General features: G+C 38.8%; 1 protein-coding gene across 1 annotated transcript in view; it reads right to left on the minus strand.

Annotated features, from left to right (window-relative positions):
- Positions 1-22,863, minus strand: part of HSD17B12 (hydroxysteroid 17-beta dehydrogenase 12) — an 85,632-nt gene that overhangs the window by 12,825 nt on the left and 49,944 nt on the right. Inside the window, 4 exon segments of the mRNA XM_017811181.1 lie at positions 4,703-4,737; positions 14,880-14,924; positions 15,916-15,980; positions 20,626-20,736. Coding sequence (XP_017666670.1) covers positions 4,703-4,737; positions 14,880-14,924; positions 15,916-15,980; positions 20,626-20,736 — 256 coding nt within the window.

The following is a 22,863-nucleotide window of genomic DNA, read 5'->3' on the forward strand; positions in this document are numbered from 1 at the left end:
TGCATTACCCAATACAGACTGATTTGGACCATGTCTATGTCTAAGACTAGTTTTACCTAAAAACCAGACATATTTAGTGCTAGGCAGAAAAAAGAATTTTTAACAGCTTCATGAAAATTAGGGTAATTACACTGTTAGAAGGTGCTATGAGACAGTCCAACATAGTGAAAGACACGTCTCTGCTTCTTCCTACCCTGTTGTAAATTCAAGCCAGTTTACCTGAACATACTAAGTATGCTGTGTTTAGTGCAGTGAGAACATTCATGCAGGTAGGCATCACACTGCTCAGCTCCTACAGATTTACATGTGAGTTTCTCATCATATCTGTTCATCTAAGTATACCCTATGCCACTGCTGCCACAATGATTTAAGTAACCATCCTAAAAACAAACAGTAATTTAAGTGACCATTAAAAATTAAAGCAATATAAACACTTTGGAAATCACGACAATAGATTCAAACCAACATGGTTTCTGCCATGATATAAGTGTGAATTACATCTGTGATTGATTTGCCTCTAGGAATGAAATGGCAAAGGTGACAGAAAAGAATCATTTCCATTATTCGGGATTTCAGACACCTTTGCCAAAGTTCATTGTATTTTTCAGTGCCCTGCAAGCCTTGGTTGGTGAAATAAAGTAGTAACGTGGATCAAAATACGTAGTATAGAAAACATAAGACCACAAATTAATCATGAATTTTCAAGACAGCCAAAGGTTAACAGTGGACGCTATAAGTTTTTCATATCAAGACAGGTGGTGATTGTGGTATTTATTCATGAGCTCAAATGGAGATTAGCAGTCAAACGAGTATTTATGCAGTTTTTCAGAGATTACCAGATTGGAGAATACTATAAGGAACTTTTTAAAGATCTTAGGCTGCTTTGTGAACAGACTACAGAATGGCAGATGAAAAATCAATATTAAGAGTGCATCAATAACCGAGAATGCATACTAAAGAAAATAATGCAAATTAATCACAAATCTTGCGGGTCTCCAAATCAACTATCCCCTCCATGAAAAACTTGAACAAGGAGGGAGGTTTTTTGTGCAGCAGTCACCAAAACTAGCCAAAGAACAGAATTCTGGGAATGGCAGGGATAGATCCTTCACCACCACTGAAATCTTTATCACAGTCTACAGAACATTTTTATCCCTCCAAATACAGTACAAATATTAAGAACCTGATGATTTAAGGAAGGGGAGGAGAAGGAAAAAAAAAAGCCACCCTGATACATTGATTTACTTATTTAAGAGACTATTAAGAGCACCCATGATAAGAGTATACAAACTAATGAATGAAAAAGATCAAGATCTTGATTTATCCTCTCAGCATACAAAAGAAAGATGACACTTATTTAAATGAAAGACTGAAATTTAGATCTGATAAAAGAAAGCGCTCTCCCATATTCAGACTATGGGACTACTTACCACAAAACTTAATTGAGGACAAAAGCTTAATAGGATTCAAAGAAGGATACACATTGATATGGATAAAGATGAGCCTCATGCTTATAAAGCTAACTGAAGCTTTAGAAGAGAGGCTGGCATTCAGAATGTAAGTACAAGTCTTGCAGTGTCTGGCTAGACTGCAACTTTTGGCAGGAGTTGTGACCATCACCTAGATGGAGTGAATTAATGGCTTGACCTAGTGAAGAAAATCACCTTGGAAAAACAAAAAATTAATAGCAGGCTGTTGCAGAAGCTCCATGTATTGGTCTCTCTGAAGCAGCCAATGCCACTGGGGGTTTTGTGGTTTGTATTTTGACTTTTTAAAGAGAAGAGTCCTCGCCTTAAATGCCTATAACTTAAAACCTCCAGATAAAATGAAACTGAGAAGCACGTGTGTAGGGGGAATACTTCCAATTACTCCAATTACTATTTTGCTTCTTGGAGGAATTGCAGACGAAATGTTTTTAGGTCAGGATCTGAAGAATTACTTGAGAATCAATGCGGCAAAAATAAATTTTGGCTCCATCTAATTCGACTGTGCAGTTAATGAAAAAAAAAAAAAGTTGGTTAAGATGAACAGAGCCAGGCCCACACCCTCACACCTCCTATCATTCTACCTTAAGTGGTCCAGCACCGGGAAGGCTATATTTAGCCATCTCCCTGTTGCTGTGGCAACCAGCGCCTGCTCCAGCTGCATGCCAAGTGGAAAGAGCAAGCTTCTTCTGTAATGTAATTATGCACTTGCTACTTCCCTGGCAATAAATACCATAGTTTGGTATTTGTCTAAAAACAGTGAACTGATTTTCGGTGGTGGTGGCTTTTTTGCTCCCAAAGACATCAAGCCTCAATTTTCAGTTCTATGAATCTCCCGCGTTAGACAGTAGCCTGAAAATTTACAGAGGAACTGGTCATTTAAGTGTAATAGAAAACTGCAGATTATAAATTGTCACTTTAAGTGTTCAGAGCACAGGAGAAAAGCCACAGCAGAGAATCTAAATGCCATTACCAGAAGTGGCATTCACCTAATGCTGCTTTGGTTATTAAAAATAAAAAGCCACACCAAGATGTAGCTTTATGTTCTCTTATTAGACCTGGATGCAAAGCATGCAAAGTCTATGTTTGCTCTATGTTTGCACTTCACTTGTAATATACTGCCATAAAACTAACATTCAAATACACAAAAGTATGCACTAGAGATAGCTGCAAGATGCTAAAATGTGCTTTGTCACATCTATCTACTCAACATGCTATCCTCCTTGAACAAGTGAGGAATAACAATGAGATTCTTAGTCTAGTTTTATTCTTAGAGCCTGGAGCTCTAGCAAGCCCATGGTCCCATGTGAGAAATGTATGGTTGACCTAAAGAGCAGCTGAGTACAGCTACAATTCATTCATGCCCTTGGATTTGTTGGACATCCATGTCCTCTTATGGTTACAGACTGTTAGTTGTATTAATGGCCTGTAAGCTATGACTGTGCAAGAGCTGGCAGCTGCAGACATTGCTTCTGTGCACTGCAAACCCAACCAACTTCACAAAAATCAAACAGAAAATGGAAGCTTTTTCAAATATTTTTCCCTGGGACAGAAACCAAGGCCTCATCCAAATGGAGCAGTAGTTTAAAGGAAAAAGTTCGAGATGTGTACTTTATTTTTTTAACCAGTATTAACCTTTTTTTTTCAGGATTTTCGAACATTTATCCTTGGGATCCTTGAGGTAGCCATGCAGTTAGGAGAAGTGAGATAATGATATGGTGTGCTCAAGGGCAGTCAGAAACAGAAGTTAGCAGGATACTGGTTTGCTGCCTTTCATTCAAATCATCTTACCTGGGTTGATAACAGAAAAACATATACAAGTAGAATATACATCATTCTCTCCTGAGAAGCTGAAGAGATCAACTCTGCCAAATGGATAGCTACAAGGTTTCTTTAACCAAAGAAGAAACTGAGTCAAGAAACTGTCAGATCTCTTAAGTTCCAGAATCTAGTAAGGAAACAACACTAAATCTCTTCAAAACAAGAATGGTTTGGTCATGTGGGCACCTTCAGAGAGCAGTGGTTTCACAAAAGGCAAGTCCCTTTATCTATCATTAATAGTACAAGGACAAGGAGTAACTTCTGACTTACAAACTCTGAGTAGCTATCACCACTGTTCTATAATCCTCATCCTTTATTCCAGTTTCATTGGGAAATACTACACTCCTGGCCCTAGAGCTCAAGTCTTGGGTCTTCATTTCTAATTCAAGTTTCTTTAGATGAAATAAACTTATTCAAATCTCTTGTTTGTTTAACTAAAAATCTAAGCTTGCCATCACCCTGACATGCTAGACACTGACTCCCATAATGACCCCTAGCTCTTACAGTTTGTACTCAGGAAGAAGCTTTGTTTTAAATGTGAAACATATGCTATGCATCTCTGCATCACTTGAATAACTAAATCTTGGTCTGCAATGAAGATTCCCAGGCAGTGGGATAATACAAAATATACCAGGTTTTTTTCTTCATCTTTGCCAGATTTGGAGGTTCACCCTATATATATGCTCTTCCTGCCATACTGGTTTGAATGGTTCTACAGAGTTTCCTCCAGTATTGCGATCATAGTTCAAACCTGATCCAGGGCAACCCCCAGCAAACCAGGGCCAAGCACTGCCACAGAGATGGCCAACAGCCAGGACAGTCAACATCAGTTAGAAAATAGCCTGGAGGGACTAAATGGAAACTGTGAACCTTTTAATTTCACCTGGGAGCTAGCTAGGAAGTCAGTACACGTCTTCCGTGGAGACAATGGTGTATTATTTTAAAGAGCTGGTCTCCAATTCTACTTTTCCAAATGATCACAGACTTTCCTCAATATACCTCCTACTGTATAATGAGAACATATTCTTTGCATCCATTTTACTTACAATGACTTAGGGAGAAATAGCCTTAAGAAGGTTATTCCCAGGAACTGTAACCACCCCCTCAGAATAGCAGGTTGTTGAGTTAGTGCTGATGAGTCAGACGGGCTTTTTAATTCTGTTCTAAAAGGAATCACCACAACAGTGGAGAAGGGAGAGGAAAAATAAAAAGGGAATCGAGTGGAAAAGGCTTCCACCGTCTGATGATTCATGCACCATCAGCGTGACTCACCCAGCAATACTCTGCCATTAAAACATGGAGACTAGGCTGATTAGTCACAGTAATGAATTTTTCAAGAAAGGATTCTCCCCTATAAATAATGATGACTTTGTCTGGATAGTGTTAGTGTGACTCACCTTTCCAGCATGCCGGGCAGCACCAATCGTGTCATCTGCAAAAGGAAAACATTCGTGATGGCTGAGAATGCAGACACCAGACAGCCAGAGACCGAGGGAAGCCTCCCTTCCTCCCAGAAGCAGCTGCCACCCCCTCCACCCCAACCTCGGCTCGGGGAAGTAGAGACCATACTTTGCGTAGGCAGTTTATTTTTATTCTACCTGGATAACTTCGCTCTGTCAAGTAGTATGTGCACTGAATCTGGTGAAACCATCCAGCTAGTAGCATAAGAGTAAATAAAACAAATGTCTTCACCACTCTGCAGCATTCATGGCCTCTAAAGAACATTAAAACGCCCGAGCACTACAGTATATGTACTATCTTTCTCTCCTCACCGTAAGTACCAAGACTGACTAAATTTACCACCTATGCCAAGACTCAAAACAATATCCAATACATTTTAGCTGGGCTTACTGAACTGCTGAGTTTAGGATAAAAATATATTATGGAGCAGCAAGAGCACTGGACAGAACTAGTGAATATAAGTTTCCTACATTACATGACCCACAGAAAATACTTAAGACCCCAGAACATTTTTGCTGACTACACAGATGTTTTTACACTGAAAAACCTACACCCCCATAAGGAAAGTAGCCTTGCAAACCTCCTCACTGCTCTGGAAGCTCCTGCCTCCATTATGACTCCAAGCAATCTATCTACAAGCTGGTTGAAGGATTCTCTAGAACAGTAATCCTAAAACAAGCTTCCTAGTTGCAGACAGAGCATCTCTGACAAGGGAAACAAACAAACATCAATCCAAACATGGACAAAATTTTAACTAGTGTAAAATAGTTAATTTGCCTGCTACTAGTTACTACCATCCTCAAATACATTTTAAATCCAAAACTTCTGCCTTTAAGAAATAATGTCAAAGTTCAGCTTCTGTCAAATACTACCCTGCCCCCGAACAACTCTTTTAATGTCACCTCATTGACACCAAAGACAGATCAGACAAAAAATATAAATTGCTACCACTTATGATATCCAAAAGGTGTTCCAACAAAGTTTTTGAGAATGCAGTGAGGAGGGGGTAAAAAAATACTAAAATCAGCAGACACCAAAACATAATGATATGCCCCCTGATACTAAATGACCTTGATAAATTAAAACATTGAATATTTGAATAATATAGGAGGAAAAACACACACACAAAAGAAATCAGCATATACAGGCACACAAAACACCTGTAAGCACTTATATTACAGAGAAACAAATCTCATTGCAGCAAGCTATTGGTTTTACTATCACCATTGCATTACCACTTACATATGACTCAATTTGGGTTTGAGGTTTTTTGTTTGTTTTTATTTTTACATTATAAAACATACCCTTTTAGGAATAAAGGAGAAAAAACACAAAAGAAAACAACCTCAGTTGATTGCAGTTGACACAGAAAGAAAATGGCAGAGAAGGGCTGTGTTTTGCATTTTATTGGCATTTCTCCTTAGAATAGATTCTGCCATCAGCCACACTGCATGACTGTTTTGATAAGGGATTGTACAGGTAGGAGCTGAACAGACCTTACTTTCATAAAGTCAGCTGCTGACACACTTAACTGTCAGTACTGCCCCACACATCAAACTAAGTATTCAGAGCTGATAAGCACCACCAAGGAAACAGATCCGATGCAATATCAAAAAAAATCTAGCATTAAGTTTAAGCATACATGAGCTTTTTCATATGCTAATGCATCAAAAGAGATGTAGAATCAACTATTTATTTTAATGTTAAAGGGTAAAGAATGATTTGGGCTGATTTTAAGACTAGTCCAAGACTGAAAGATCTTTTATCTGATGCAAGTTTTATGATCTCTTCCACAAGTCCCTTGGTAAAAAGCAGCATACTGGTTTTTTGCCTCTCAGGGCAGTGTAATGCTGCATATCGTCACTACAGATTGGCACATGGACTTGGTCTGAAATTGCCTTCCCTCAGGCAACCCATAAACGGTGTAAAAAACCAGTACATGATCTCCCATTGTAATGCAGAGGGGACCCCCACAGTTTGAAACTTCTGTTGTAAATCCACACAAATGCATTCATGGTCTAAATCCAAACTGCAACCCACCAAGGAGCTCTAACAGTTTATCACGGATGTGCTGGTTACTATTGATATCCAAATGAGAGCATAGAAGAACATGCTACAGTAATTGGGGGGACTTACACAAAATAAAAAACTATGAAGTCTCTCGCCACCAACTGGGTTAAATGATTCATTTCTACAGTTAAGCCGGACAGGCAATCAATTTTTTTCCCCCTCCACAGAAAAATACTGATGGTAAAACTGGATTTCATACTCAACACCACTTCCATTTGTTTCATTAAAATTAATATTTTAATGGAATTTTAATGGGGAATTTCAAAAATTTGTGAAATAGGGCAAAAACTTTTTGCTGTCAGTATTTTTACATCTTGTGATGTGTGAAGAGATATATATATGAACATGCAGTATCTTTATATACAGAAAAATACCTTTTTTTTTTTAAAGAGTAAGATAACAGAAGGTAGATCTCTGAGTCAGTCTCACCTGACCCAGCCAAGTCCACACTCAGAAAGCACTATTGGAAAAACACTGGCAGGGTATTCTGCAGCAATATTCCAGCCTGGCAATTTTATACATTGTACACACACGTGAAATATTTCCAGCCTTAATTAAAATAAAACAATAAATAGCAGAAATGTAGTTTTACCACTAATAACGGTGTCCATATGTGCTTGTATTGCATGACCCTTATCCTAAACAGCCAAAGTGGTTAACAGCGTTGTCTTCAACAGCAATAATCTCAGACGTGCCATTATGAAATAGGCAGTTAAAAACCAAACATCTAGAACTAGATAAAGAATCCAAATTCTACGTAGGTCTGGTTTAGAGACACCAATTCTGTAATGGCATGTATTTCATAAATTGCAAAGCATTCCAAGTCTGAGTCTATAGGAATTAGCATGTAGGATGTCAGAGAACTCTATGGTAGTGTTTGTTTCTCTGAAGGCAATCTAATAAAGGAAGAAGGAAGTGTCAAGAAACCTAAGGGAGAGGCTGGGAACTACTCTAAGAAGAGTGCCATCAGTTGGTGGTCACTGAACACTCTTAGGCTTCCTTCACATCACCATTTTTCTGAAGGAATACTACTTTCCACAGACATGTGAGTGCTACAGTTGAAAATGTGAATGTTCCCAAGACTCTGAAGACTCAGGTAATTCTAGACAAGTAGTTATACACTAGGCTATGTGAAAACTGCCAGAATATCCAAAACAAACTGGTTTTTTTCCTTCTGAAAATTTGCATTAGATCAGAGTGAGCATGTGTGTGTGTGCATATGTGCATCTGAGAAATTTGTTCAGGACAGTCTCCTCAACATCAGAAATTGTTAATCTCTGCAATTTAATACAGTCTGGCAAAAATGTTTAGCACACAACCATGAAGCAGTAGTTGTTGCAGTTTGTTTATTTTTCAATTATTTAATATATACATATAGAGTTTGGGGTATAGTTCCTTTGGTTTGGAGGGCTGCATTATTTTTAAGCCAACTTCTTTCACACCTAACCATCCAGATCTCAAGTTCCAGGATGCTCAAAGCAAATGGCTAACTTAAGATAGAGACTGATTACAGACCATTTCAATAATCTTTTACAGGCAGCTAATATTTCTTGATGTCCTTTTATCTGCAACTGCATTTATTACAGTCCTGGCAAGCATCAGTTGCATTGTCCACTCTTCCTTACCAAACCTGTCTTCTACCTTCTAATTTTGGAAGAAGTAACACCATGTTTATTCCAATGAAGGAAAGATTCCTACTTGCAAATACAAAAATGCACAGACTTATGGCTGGATTTATGTTCTAAAGCAGGCTGGATTTATGTTAAAAGCTGCTATTAGAGGACTAACAAATAGTTAGAAATTATAAATGTATTTCCAGAGTTTTTTCTTCCAAAGAAAACCTCCCATTCTTAGTGATCTCTGTAGTCTTTTCTCACTCCAATCTAAGCAATAGCTCAGAAGCAGAGCTTAGGGAAAGAGTAATAATGTGTAAAATTTTGAATATCTTTCAAGTGATATTCACTCAGACTACTAAAATACAGTAGGAAAAGCTGAGGTAAATATTTAAAGTCATCCTTCCTATCTTATGGGCCACACAACTGTTATACAAAGCCAGAAATCTAATACCACAGTTGTATATTTAGAGACAAATCATTCTATGTTATGACTGCAAGTCATTCTTTCCACTTCAAAAGGGTATAATGATCTGTAATTAGGGCTGTGCAAATACAACAAAGCATGAAGCTACAGAACTTGGACAAGTTTTCTGCTTTGTTACGCAGCTAAGAAGCTTCCCTCATTCACAAATCTGGGGTGAAATTATAACAACTCAAAGCAACATAACTTTTTTAAGACCAGCAATTCCCTGTAGTGCATCCACTCACATACAAAACCATCATTGCTACCATAAGATAATTTAGAGTGCCAGGGCAAAGGCACAAGTTCATAAATGCACACAAGTTCATAAATTCACTAGCTGTTTAACCAAGAGTTAACTGGCACCATGCCTATGCTACGCTTGCCTGCAGACACTGAAAGAGCTAAGGAACTGTACTCATGCACTGGTAGTTAAATTGATTATGAGACCTATTCTCAGCATCTACTAAGTTTTTTTTAAAGTGTCTCTCTTGAAAAAATAACTTCTTAATGCAGCTCATACCCCAAGCCAAACAAGAATCGTTTATATTTGTAAAAAACTAGCAAATAAACCTGATGTTAACTCAACAGAAATCCACACAGTAACCCATGTGGACGTGTCAGGGGCACAGGACATACAAGGGAACTATGAATACAAGATGCTGCATGTCGTGCTCATTATCAGACTTTCTTTCGAGCAACAGTTTTAGAGGAGAAAGTTTTCCCTATTTAGATCCTCTAACTTTCAGATTCCAGTTTAAAAGGGAAAGCCCTAAAAACAGCCATCCTTCGCCTCTTGCCCTTTACACAGGAAAAAGACTACTCAAATAATAAGGCTGAACCTTCTCTTTCCAGAGGTGAAACATGTATTTGTGTCAGCCCCAAATCTACAGAAAGCTACAGAACTCTAGGATTTCCTGAATTTCCCCAAGTTACTTGTACTTTGAGGAAAAATCCCTAGTGATTCTCTGACTATTCCTGAAAAATATTTATCATAGCTACATTTCCCTTGATCTGGCTTTCTGTGTATCACACTCTCAGGTTAAAAGTCATCAAGTTGGGAAAACAAAGCATTGAATTTCTCCCTCTGGACCATCTGAATGATATTCATGACCACCTTCACAGAACACTTACTCCTTTCCCAAGTATTGGCAACTGTCCCTCTCTGTTATAAACTTGCATTTATGTACTTGGCTAAATCATCCTCCCACTGGGGAGAGAGAGAAAGAGAGAGAGAGAGAGAGAAAGAGAAAGAGAAAGAGAGAGAGAGAGAAAGAGAAAGAAAGAGAATGTCATTTCCTACTGCCTTTCAGGCTTATCACTCCCCAGGCTTTTTCCTCTTTCTACACACAGGTTTGCAAAAGAACATCTGTCTTCTTTCTCAAATACACTAGTTTCTTCTCCTCCTTTCAATGTTATATTGGTTGTGGGTTTTGTTGTTGCTTTCTTTCCTGAACTCACAGTTTCAGACTTTGTAGTAGAGTTTATATCCATGTCCTGCCTGGGATTCACAACCTGGTATAATTCACCTCTCACTCCTCCTCCATTAGGAGGGCAGCTGACACCAGATACCTCAGTTCAACATGAAGTATTTATGTATTTTGAATTCTAAAGAAAATTATAAGCACCTCAACTATGACGACAAAAATCCTTGATGTTGTAGGCCTATTAGCCTTTTGTATTGACACTCAGTATAAAAAATAAGTAAGGTAATCAACACGAAGATTACCACAGACACCAAGGGATGTACATATATATAATTTACTCTCCCCCTTCCCCTGTTAATGTCAATTTCCAACCAAAGCCTGGCCTGCAGGTCTAAAATTTACATTCCCCCACAATATAATAGCTCGCAAACCAATTCAGCTCCCTGCTTAATCAACCGCTAAGCCAGTACTCCCTCAACTATTTAGTCCTGCTCATTTTTCAAGAGAACACAAGTTTATGCCTCACTCCCATGCAATTAGCATATTGCAATGCTGCAAACAGAAATAACAAACTTGCAGTTCCTTACTATACCAAGTATCTCTTGGAGCTTCCAAAGGACAAACAAGGACTCCCTGAAGTATGTGAAACTATTCTCTGGGCTCATTACCTACCTGTTTTTTTCCCTTGGACAGCAAGTCTAGCACCCTTGGCTTTCAGGACATGAACCCAATAGCCAAAACAAGTTTAATTGTTTTCCCAAGTGAAACTGAAGGCTGTAGCACACAAAGATGAATTGACACAAGAAGATGCAGTTGATACAAAGGAACTATGACTAGAAACTACTCTAATTTTGGTTTTTCAACACTTGCTGGTTAGTGAAAAAACCCAAGGACTTCGACCTGATATTTTATTCAATGCCAGAAATGTTTAGTTTGTCTCTCAAAATACAACGAGATATCCAAAAGTTATAATACAAACCCACATTACGTGAACTGCCACCAACAATCATTAAAGAAAAGTTCTGCTATTTATCCCTTCAGAAGCTTGACATGATATTATGACAGGAACCATGAAACTACTCATACTATATTGTCTTCTTCACCATTTATCTGCCAAATCAATCCTTGTATATGACTGTATTAAGTATCGTGCTCTCCTGAGAAAATACAACAAATAAAAATTCTTCATTCTATTTATAGCATCATGAAGAGCCTTAACACTTCTTGTTTTGTATACTATATGAAGACCAAAATAGCTCCTGCACTGCACATCACCATAAAAATGTGATATTACCCAGATTGCTTTAAAAGAATCTACTGTAGGGGACAGGGTGGTGTTTGGTCAGGTTTTTTTAACCAGTATTTTAAAAGGTGTGAACATGTTTCAAGCAGTTTTACATTTTACTGTTTCAAGCAGTTTTACATAAGCTATCACTTCAGTGACGTACAGGGTGCTTTGAAAGCAGATCACAGTAATCAATACTTCATGTCAGACTGAGTGAGCCCCAAAATTGCATGACTGGGTTCATGGGTGACCTAACCCAACAGTGCTCTAAGGACATGATGGGAGAAGGCAGCATGGAATATGATTTGGGAAAGACATGCGTTTAAAAGCTCTGACAGGAAATAAGTTCTCAAACACCTGGCAAAATTCCACTGTATATATTTTACAGCTGGGGAAAGCATTAAAAAGCAAGACCAACTAGGTTAATAATTTTTCCTGTGAGGTGCAGTCTCTCAGCGCACCCCTTCTGACACACTGCATATCCCCTAGGAATGCAAGGAAGAAAAAGATGGATCAAAAAGTTAAAGGGCGAGAATTACCCTTCAAAATTGCCAATACTTGTGTCAACAAAACTGACTTTAATGTTTCTGCAGAATCAAACTGTGCTGAATATCTTGACTTTCCCACTTCAAGCCTAAGGAGTGTTTCAGCCAGAACTGGAGTTATTTGACATGCATGCCAGAGGAGTTCTGCTCTCCAACAGGTGTTGCTGAAGGCACGCAATGCAGGTTACTGAGAGGACAGGGGCTATTGTTATCTTTTAGGCACTGAGAAAGTTTGGTCCAAAAGGCAGAAAGTAGGTGCTCCGGCACATAACAGTACCGGTTATACGACAGTTCTGACAAGGATCTGGTGATATCATGGGCAGAGCCTGGGTACCTGTGGGTACTAGCAAAACCTGCCCTGCCTCTCCTGTACCTTCACCCCCTTGCTTGAGAACTCGGTGTTCTTTTCCATCGCAAACTTCATTTTTCTAATCATGCAAGAAGTGAGAATATTATTATTGTTTTTAAACAATTATAGCCCTGGATAAGAGATGGTATCAACCTAAAACACTGAACGAAATATTCACAGGATTACATCCTAAAAATCTAAGTGAAAGATATACAGACTTTTCCAAAATTTATTTTTTCATACCACAATTCTCTAGTTCTATGGGTTCTCCTGAAAAAATGTCTTACAGATGGTACATATCTCTAATGTGCTCTTCTTCCCAAAACAGTAAGCATCTGGCATGCCTACTGTTTAATTACACAACAGGCTCATGCAGGAGGAAACATTTTCAAGCATAGAATCCTATGCTCAAACTCTGTATATATCCAGTAGTGGGAGTTGTTCAGAGTCAAGAAAAAAGTTTTCAAACAGAAGAAAAAACACACAGCGAGCAGATCTTCAGTAAGTTTTTATAAGTGCAAAGACATTAGAATCTTAAGAGGCTGAGAGGATGCAAATTTTACAAGAAACTGTATGACAATTTTGTTAAATTGTTGACCAACACCGATCATAAACATGATAACTGAAACCATAAACCAGCACTAGTTTACTGTGGAAAACAGTATAGTCTGGCTGCATCTCTGGAACTTTAGGTGTATACTGAGTTAAATTATTACTCTACTCCACTATCTTCAGAAACATATATTAAATTAGTTCATCTGTAACTTCTCTAATAAAATGCTCCCATGAAGACTGACACCCTAAATTCTTTTATCACTGAATAGTGCACTCCCTCTGCTGGCACAGCACAGATCTCACACCTTAGCAGAGGCATTCTTCTGATTACACTAATCTCCAAGAGGTCTGTGAATGACAAAACTTCTTCAGGTGTACACCTGATGCAGCTCTGTTAACCTAAAAAAAAGTCCACTAAATTATTTCCATAAGAAAAAACTTTCAAAGGTGCCCATTAATAACTGACTTCTCTAATGAAATCTCGCAGGGTGCAACAAGACACCATGGACCACAATTCTTCTCAATCAACTAAAAAATCTGTACTTGTCAGGCTCACAGTCATTTTCAAAGTGAAAGGTTTCTGAAGACTCATTTTACAAGTAGTTTTAAGATGTTAAAACACGCAGAAAAGTAGGAGTTCACAGCAGCAAGCTGACATTACAAATTCAATCATGCAAGAGCTGCATTTTCACTGTTTGCCTATGTTTTAATAAAGTGTGAGCAGGCTCACAGTCATTTTCAAAGTGAAAGGTTTCTGAAGACTCATTTTACAAGTAGTTTTAAGATGTTAAAACACACAGAAAAGTAGGAGTTCACAGCAGCATGCTGACATTACAAATTCAGTCATGCAAGAGCTGCATTTTCACTGTTTGCCTATGTTTTAATAAAGTGTGAGCATCTTATTAAAACCTTGTTTTAAGAGGTGCTGTGTCCCCTTACAGAGAAACAAAACACTCGGAGTTTAGACTCCCCAGAAGCACACTACTAGATGAATTCAGTACTTGACCTAATCAGAAGAGCTGCAAGAAAGTAAAATCTTTCAAGCCAGTTTTGAAACATCAAATATTTTAGCTTGGAGGCAAAAGGCTAACCCTCAGCTAATGCAAATACAAGTTTTGTTATGCATAAGAAGGTTTAGCAGTGAATAGTTACAAGGAGTTTCATCAGCACTCACTGGTAATACACTAAGCAATTCCCTGTGTCATGTAAGCAGCTGCTATTCCCTCCATCCCTTTTAAGCTTTGACTTGAAAATCTCATTTTTGAATGGGCCTCATATCAAAAACAGGAAAACAGCCATATGATTTAGCCTGAAGTCAAGTTGATTTCTTCTCAATAATCAGTTTATATATCAAAAAGGAAGGTAACTTCTAAAGTAAAGTTAATGCATGCTTCTGTGAGTTTGGTTTTCCTTCTTGCTCACATATCCCGCAGAAAATATTTAAGTGCTTTCTCACTACAGTGCACAAAAATCTTATGTGTGCAGAGATAAGGGCTGCCCACCCCAAGAAAAAGATGGAAGGGGAGAAGAATGAACGATTTACAAGAAGGGCTAGAAGAACAATCGTGAAGAAGCATTAAGTGCTATTTTGTGTACATACCTTGCTCTTCCAAATAGCTAATAGGCATCTTTGCCACAAATTATATTCCACACAGTCCGATATGACACTAACAACCTCTGGGTTTCTCCAAGATGAAAAGTAAACCTGTGGTCTAACAGGTGAAAGTAATTCCCTCAAATAACTGAATCTGTTTTCTGGTTTTGAATTAGGATATCAGGAACAAGTGTAGGTAACAGGGCACTTACCTTACAAACAGACATGATGTTAATGTTGACCATTTTGTCGATTGTCTGCAAGAAAGCAAAGTTTTAGGGTTTGCTCATTTTAAGTTATTTGATCAGTATTTATACACCCTCTCGGTTTAAGTGCTGGGATAAATTATTCACCCTTATCCCTTGCCTTCCTGCTTAAGTATCAGGAACAGTGATAGGCTTTCAAAGCAAAGTCTGTGAATTGCTCTTGGTCAAGTTTCATCTCTGATTAGGGATTCAAACTAATAAAGAACATGTATCACATTGACACTGTATTTCCTAACCCTATTTGCAACACTTATAAACTTCAAGAAATTCTTATATTTAGATATGTTCAGAAATCAACTACTGTATTTTGCTCTTCACCATTTCATAGCAGTGTTTTAGTGACTTAAAGTTGATTCATGAAGTTAAAAACAGGGATTTCTTTTTTTTTTTTTTTGCTAAATATTATGAAGCTTATTTGAAGGTGATTAAGCAGAAGACACAAAACCACAGTGGACACAGTGATCTATGGGTGTTTTGGAAACAAAATCATGCATCAGTGAAATTGTTCACAAACACAGTTTTCAGTGTGTCCAATACAACCAAGATTGTCCCTACATTATGAACTGCCTAAAACGGTCATATTTAAGTTTCCTAACCGATATGGAATATGCAGCTTACATCCATGAAGTTGCTTTCCTCTCTTCCCTTCAGTCACCTAAGAACCCCCCACCACAGGTTAAAGGAGCTCATGAGAAAGTCAGATGAGACCACGGACAGGAGCAGAATTCAGATAGTCTGAATTCAGAGCACCTGTCTGAAATAGAAATGAAGCAGCAGGGAAGAATATGTAAAGAACGCCACCAAAAAATAAGACTGCCATCATCTGAGTTGTGTTATGCTGCTTAGGTAAATCTCAAAGCTCTTTGAACATTTAATTCTAATAAAAAAACCTTGTTATGTGGGTCCCTTTACCAAACCTAAATACTTTTGCCATATCTGCTTATCATAGTAGAACAGTAGAAGGTACCACAAAAGCACTTACCTTATCCAGCTCTGGAACATCAATAAAATATTCAGGGTAAGAATACGACATTCCCACATTGTTAACTGAAATAAAAGCATGAATTAGATCACTTGGATGCCACCAATTAATGATAATTTTCAAACAATACTCTGAAAATGTTGCATTTAAGACATTTGATTCCTGTTTCCTTAACTGTAAACATACTTGTACACACACCAGTGCAATTCGGGAGCACATTGGCAGGTCATTTTAAATGTTAATTCTCCAGTTGTTTAAAAGATGACATGTTTAGCACCTCGCACTCCTCTGCTTCCCATAGGCTGCTTCCCTGCCAGAAACGCCAGCACACATGTGCGGGGGCACGGGGGACTCTGCGGGGTGTCGAGTCAGAGAGCAGCTCCCAGCGCCGGGCAGGACAGTAGGTGAAACTGTTTCCCATCTTTTTCTATAAATACACATATGAAGTGAAATAAGAGACCCACAACCCCTCCCTCCCGCCGAGGGGAGCGGCCGGCGCAGTGCGCGGTCCGGGCGGGAGGTGGCAGCAGGAGCCCGGGAGCGGGACGGGCGCTGCCCGCGCTGCCCGCACCGCCCGCTCCCCGCGGCGGGATCGGGGGGATCCGCCGCCTTACGTGGGGGACACGCTCCGCTCTCGCTGCCTCGTAACACGGAGATTCACCGCAGGAAACCGTGCTCCCCGTCACCCCCAACACCTGCGAAATCTTTCCCCGTCGGCAGCGTTTAGAATTCACCGAGAAGGTACGAATTACTTAAACCTCGGAGGTTTTTTTTTCAGTACTTCAGACTGGCACGGTTTTATTCTTGGACATGAAACCAAAACCCGCTCTTAAATCCCAACCCAAACAGGGGGGAAATTCTACTTCTGTTCGAAAACAGTACTGCTCTGCAGCCTCCAACTCCATAAAGCACATTGATATGGAGACAAAAAGCAGCAACCAAATGGGATCTCCGCTTCCTTAGTATCTGTTGTTTATCTTACGCAAGTGAATCGCGTGACATGTGGTTGCTGTGGCAACATTTTACATTTATATAGTATCTTACAACCCAGAGAATCCCAAAGCCTATGTATGCTCAACAGCACTGTACACCTCCAGGCAGGAGTCTGCACTGGGACAAAAAACGTCCTCAAAAGGCACTGATGCCTTTTTAGAAAAATAAAGGAGCCCCTACACCCGTGCCCAAAGCTGTCGCAGCCTAAAAGAAATTTAAGTATCAATAGGGACGCATGATGTGCAAGAAACAAGCAGGAGAGACTCTGGCCAAGTGCACCAACTTCACTCGAAGATTCCCTCAAGTGACAGCTCTTTTAGTCCAGATCTTAGTATATGTATGGAAGTTCGTTAGTCATGTTGTGTGCTTTGAATTTTTAACTTTTAGATAACCTTTAAAAATTGAGATGAGGAATTGAGGGAAACAGAGTTGGCAAATTCCCAGCAGACATTTCCCACATTTAGAAGGAGTGAGAAGCTTTGAAAAGGAAGAAGATCCAGTGTTGTTATTGCCAGAGTGAACCAAATTTTTTTACTTCTTTTCATCCTAAAACAAACTATTTTTCAGTCCATCTCTCTGGAAGGGATTTTGGCTATGAATTGTGGCAGGGTTGTGGGACTAACCTCGGTAATTCTCTCCAAATATAGAATACTGACATGATTCATGCTCCAGAGAGTCACACCAAATTCACACCCCTTACTGCAGATTGAGTCCCAGATACACGCCTATACTTTCAGCAATCATCTCTGCTACAAGTTTGTAACAGACCATTAAGAAATCCGTTTTGGTTTTGTACGACCATATTGTAACTAGAAAAAAAAAGGGATAACCATAGCGTAAGATACTGTCCAGCTCAAACTCCTTTCAAGAATCACAGCTATTTAAGAATGGCAAAAGGAAGATTTCCCACCTCTGCTTGTTTAACATATTGCTGTAGCTAGCACATGTTCAAAGTCACTGACAGACGCTGTTTTGAACACACAGCAAAACATTATGCAAACTCTTTTAGCCTTCATACGTGGGTGAGAAGAAGCTTCCAAACAAGAAGTTTACAAGGATTTCAATCTGTAAGTACTTTAGTTGGACTCTCTGCAACTACATAATTAGAAGCTTGTTCTTGAGCAGTACGTTTGGAGACTCCTTTGTCTCCAAGTACAAGGTTAAAAAATAATCAGCACCAATCACTGACAACTGTGCTACCAACGCTTCTCATACCTACAGTTCCAGATGAGACCTGAAAGAAGAAAATATGCTGGAATCTGAGAACTCATCCCTTATGGCTGTTCTCATTTAAACCCATGTTTTCCCTCAGACGCCCATGAAAAACGCAGCTCAACAAAAGCTATATTCTGGGTTGCAACATATACTACAGAATTTAAAATACAAGGCACTAAAGCATGAAATTATTTGTCATAAGAAAATTAAGACACTGTCTTTCTGGAGTAGCCATCACCTGTGTTTATAAATTACATTGGCCAGTGGTTTCTATTAATAGAGCTATATCTGGGGAATAGAAAAGACCTAAGTATCATGTAATTTGGTCATCTTGAGCACAAGATCTACTAAAACTGCTAGCGATTAATTAGAAGACAGGTTTTTGTAAACCTGCACTGACAGCGGCTACAAGAAAAAACGTGGAGGAACTCAACTAGAGAATACGCAACTCTAAAGCATTTAGTTGCTATTTTTACCACGGTTTTAGTCAAGGTGTTCACGCAAATAACAGCAAGAACCAGGCTCTGCTTGAGGAACGTGCTTGTTTTCCTGTAATAAGCTTACAAAGAATTTGAGACACATACTGCTTTAGTGCCCACTTTATGCAAGACTATACAAAGTCAGATTGTCATGATTTTGTACATCACCATAACCTTATCACAGCCTAAGAAATAATAAAAACCTTTCCAGTGTGGATATGTACCTCACACAGTAAAAGGTTTGCTGGTGTTTTGAGACATTTAAATGATCTACTATTCGCAGCAATTGCTTCGTGACAGGCAGCTTGCAAGCCTTACATTCCCTGAGTGGATTTTGACAGAACAGATTAGAACATACATTAATTTCACTCTTCAAAGTTTTTTTGGAACTTATTTCCTTCAGAAACAAGGCATTCACAGCTTTCTCACAACTACTCTTTACACAGAACACATCCTTGGCAGTAGAAGTTACTCCAATGGTTTTGAATTTTTACAGCAATTAAATACTGGATGTCCTGAGTTGTATGTACTCAAATCCGCCAGAAGAAGTAGAGAACATTCTGGGCTTTATCCTTTAAAGTAATTTTTAATTGCATTTTTATATACACTATTTTCTTGAACATTATGTTCAAACATTGTACAACAAAATTCACCTATTAGCAACAAAGTTCATATAGTATTGTTTTGAAATATGCTTAAAATACCCCACAGTTCTAGTTCCAATTACTGCACTTCGGGTTAGTAAAATGAGTTTTGAAGTGAGGAGTATTTTATCAGATGACATACACTAGTAGATGTCTGAGCCATGTGACTTTTCACATGTTTAACCATCACAGGTTCTCATCTATACTGAATAACCAGAGAAATACAGGATATGCACAGGTACATGTGCTTCCAAGGGAAAAAACAGTAACCTGATAAGCAACTGCCTTTACCCCACTGTTCAAAAAAGATTCAGGTAAACTGCCGTTATGTTTAAACTCTTCTTAGCTTGTGATAAAACATCTTTTTGACATCATAGTTCTACATTTGACAAAGTAACTGGAGGGATCATCTTGCCTTTTCAAGGACTCCCATACCACCTACGTTCCTGCAATACAACAAACCACACTGAGGCACACTAAATTGAGAAAGAACCGCAATTTATCAACATGATCGGAATACACTTAAAACTTTTGAAGCAGGAGACAGTTACTTGATGTTATACTGTAATGATTAAATTTCAACAGCTCTATAATTAAAAATTAACAGTTCTCCCACAGGGCTCTACTCTGAAGTTGAATATCTCCTAAGCTAAGTATCTGAAGCTTGCTTAGGTTCTACGATGGCATTAGGTCATAGAATCATAGAATAGTTTGGGTTGGAAGGGACCAATCCAAGTTGGTCCATCTAGTCAACCTAGTTGGTCATCCAGTCCAATCCCTCTGACATCTTCAACCAGATCAGGTTGCTCAGAGCCCCATGCAACCTGGCCTTGAGTGTTCCAGGGATGGGGCACCCACCACCTATTTGGACAACCTGTTCCAATGTTTCACCACCTTTTCTTCCTTATAACTAATCTAAACCTACCCTCTCTTAGTTTAAAGCCATTACTCCTTGTCTTATTGCAACAGGCTCTGTTAAAAAGTGTCCCCATCTTTCTTATAAGCCTCCTTTAAGTACTGAACAGCCACAATAAGGTGTTCTTGGAGCCTTCTCTACTCCAGGCTCAGCAACCTCAAGTGTTCAAGTCATGGTGCATGCAGTTGTTAGCTAAAAGACCTTTAACAATCACAGAGTAACACATTGAAAATATTCAATAAGTGTCACAATTCCTAGAAAGTAGTCACTCATGCAAGCACCATATCACATATTGTGTCAACAGCAAGCTAGAAAACATATCAAGCATACAGCAACATAGCTTTAGTCAGACAAACAACAGCTTTTGTGAACTAGTTTCAATAAAGTTCAATATGGGAAAAACGTATTGCTCAGGCCAAGATGAAACATCAGTATGAAAGATTTAGAAAGATCACATACAAACCTAAAACACCAATCTCCAGGCCTTCCAATCCTGCTTTGATTCTACTGTAAATATCTTCTCTCTCTCCAAAGTCTGCCACAATGACTTTTGTTTCCACTTTGTACTTCTCCTCTAGAAAAAAAAACAGTTTATAAAAGTTTAAGTTTGAAATAGTTGAATTATCATTCAAATATTAAGACTGTATCAGTTATTAGGTTTTACAAAATATTATTTTAAGTAGGTAATATTACACATGAACATTTTTACCTCTGCAACAGAATTCCTTGAATTGTAACATAATCTGCGCAAGAAGTTTGTGACATTAGCTACTTTTGGTGAGAATATAAATTCTCAAATGATTCAGCACATTTTGTTTGTAAGGGACAATAAAGATGGTAAGAAAGCAAATTATACAGCTTTGCACAGAATAACAAAAATGGAGAAATCTGAAAATATATGTACACAAGAGTGTTTAAGTAAAGCTTGACAAAACCACTTTTTCTTAACTTAAGCTGAATGGCAAATGAGTTGCTTGAGACCAAGAAAAAACAATTCTTTATTGCCCTCCATTTCCATTCGCACTTCCATTCCCATAAAATTTTTTCAATCTTTTAGCTTTTTGAACATATATCAAAAAGGGAACACGTGGGTGAACAAGAGCAGACCTTCAAATTTGATCATTGCAAAATGCTTCTGATATGTTATCATCTCCAGCTTTAATAGAACAGAAGAAATGCGTGTAGCCAACTACATTTTGAAGTAGAAGAAAGCAAGTAGTAAAAATACTTCACATAAAAAGCAACTCTGCTTCAATCAAGCTAAATTACATTGAATTAAAACCAGTACAATGTCCTCTCAGACTTCAAAAGAGCAGAACGGTCGGCTAACATCGTAGCATCTCTGTTTTGTTGCACCTGACTCCCACCCTAGCATTCCTTAAGGGACCTGTGTACAGCTCAAGAAGGATTTTACAGCACTTTGCCCCCCAGAGCCATTCATAAAAACAGTGCCATGTTAAAGGAAAAGAATCATTCACAAAAAAGGTTAGAAGCAGCCCGATTCCCATGATGCTCCTTCCCATTCAAGGGAAAGCTGCAAATCCCATGATCCTGCCGTCCATTCATGCAGAATCATGAATCTACTGAACTCTCCGGTTTGCTGGCTGCCTCCCCTCCCCGCCACAATATCCCTAATGGCAGATTAAATTATTTCTGCTCCTTTTCCCTCTCCCCATCCTCAACCTCTTCATCTCTCCTGAACAGCTGCATTGTTTAAAAATCCCCTGAGAGATGTTGCTATGTCAAATGACGACGTAAATAGCATTAAGCCCCTACTGCAGCAGCAGTCTTGTGATCGCGTCAGAAGAAAATCAAGTTCAACATTTGGGGGGGGGAGTGAGGGGTAGAAATGGTCTATTTTTGAACACAGCTGTTATTATGTGTAGCACACACATTTGGTTTTTTACAAGACAGAGAATAAAGGGCAACATCAGAGGCACACCTAATACATTCAAATGGACTGGGTGGGCAAAGCCCAAGTCACACACATTTTTAACTGTTTTGTGGGATCTCCAGCTGTCTTCACTGCCACTCAGATGCTTCATGAAATGCAAGTTGCTTAAAGGACCCAAACACCACTCTCACAAATCTGCTCAGTTGGTACTGTCCTTTTTATACTAAACATTCTTCATTAGGATTGTTACTAATCTATCTTCAAAGCCTTTTGAAATCACTACAGGGATACTGAGAGGACGACATAAGGAAAAAAAAAATCAGAAGACCTAATACTATAAATAGAAAAAAATTCTCTACTATTCATGTAAGACCCTTCTTCGAGCCTTCAGAAAATTAGCAAAGAGCCATTACATTTAAGATGCAAGCAATACACCTATAAAAAGCTGCAGCACCCTTTGTGGGCAGAGGGTGCATAGTACAGTGTATAAAAACATGAAAGGAGAAGACTGCCTACTGGTATGGCCAGAGGACAAGGTCTTTGTGAGGTTGCTCACTGCAAACATGCAAGGCTGTCTTGCCCCAGCAGATGCCACCTGCTGACCAAACCCTCTTTCCCCATTTCAGGACAGCTTTCAGGTATTCTGTAACTTCTGCATACCTCATGCTCTGTCCCAGAACCTGTGATAGGTGGAATGATCCACTACCTCAGAGAAAAGAATACAACGGTTCCATGTAAAATGACAATGCAAATAGCATTAAGTCATAGAATCATAGAGTCAGCTGGGTTGGAAGGGACCTCCGAGAT

The sequence above is a fragment of the Lepidothrix coronata genome, unplaced genomic scaffold, assembly GCF_001604755.1.
Source record: "Lepidothrix coronata isolate B3197 unplaced genomic scaffold, Lepidothrix_coronata-1.0 Scaffold1, whole genome shotgun sequence".
NCBI classification, from domain to species: Eukaryota; Metazoa; Chordata; class Aves; order Passeriformes; family Pipridae; genus Lepidothrix; species Lepidothrix coronata.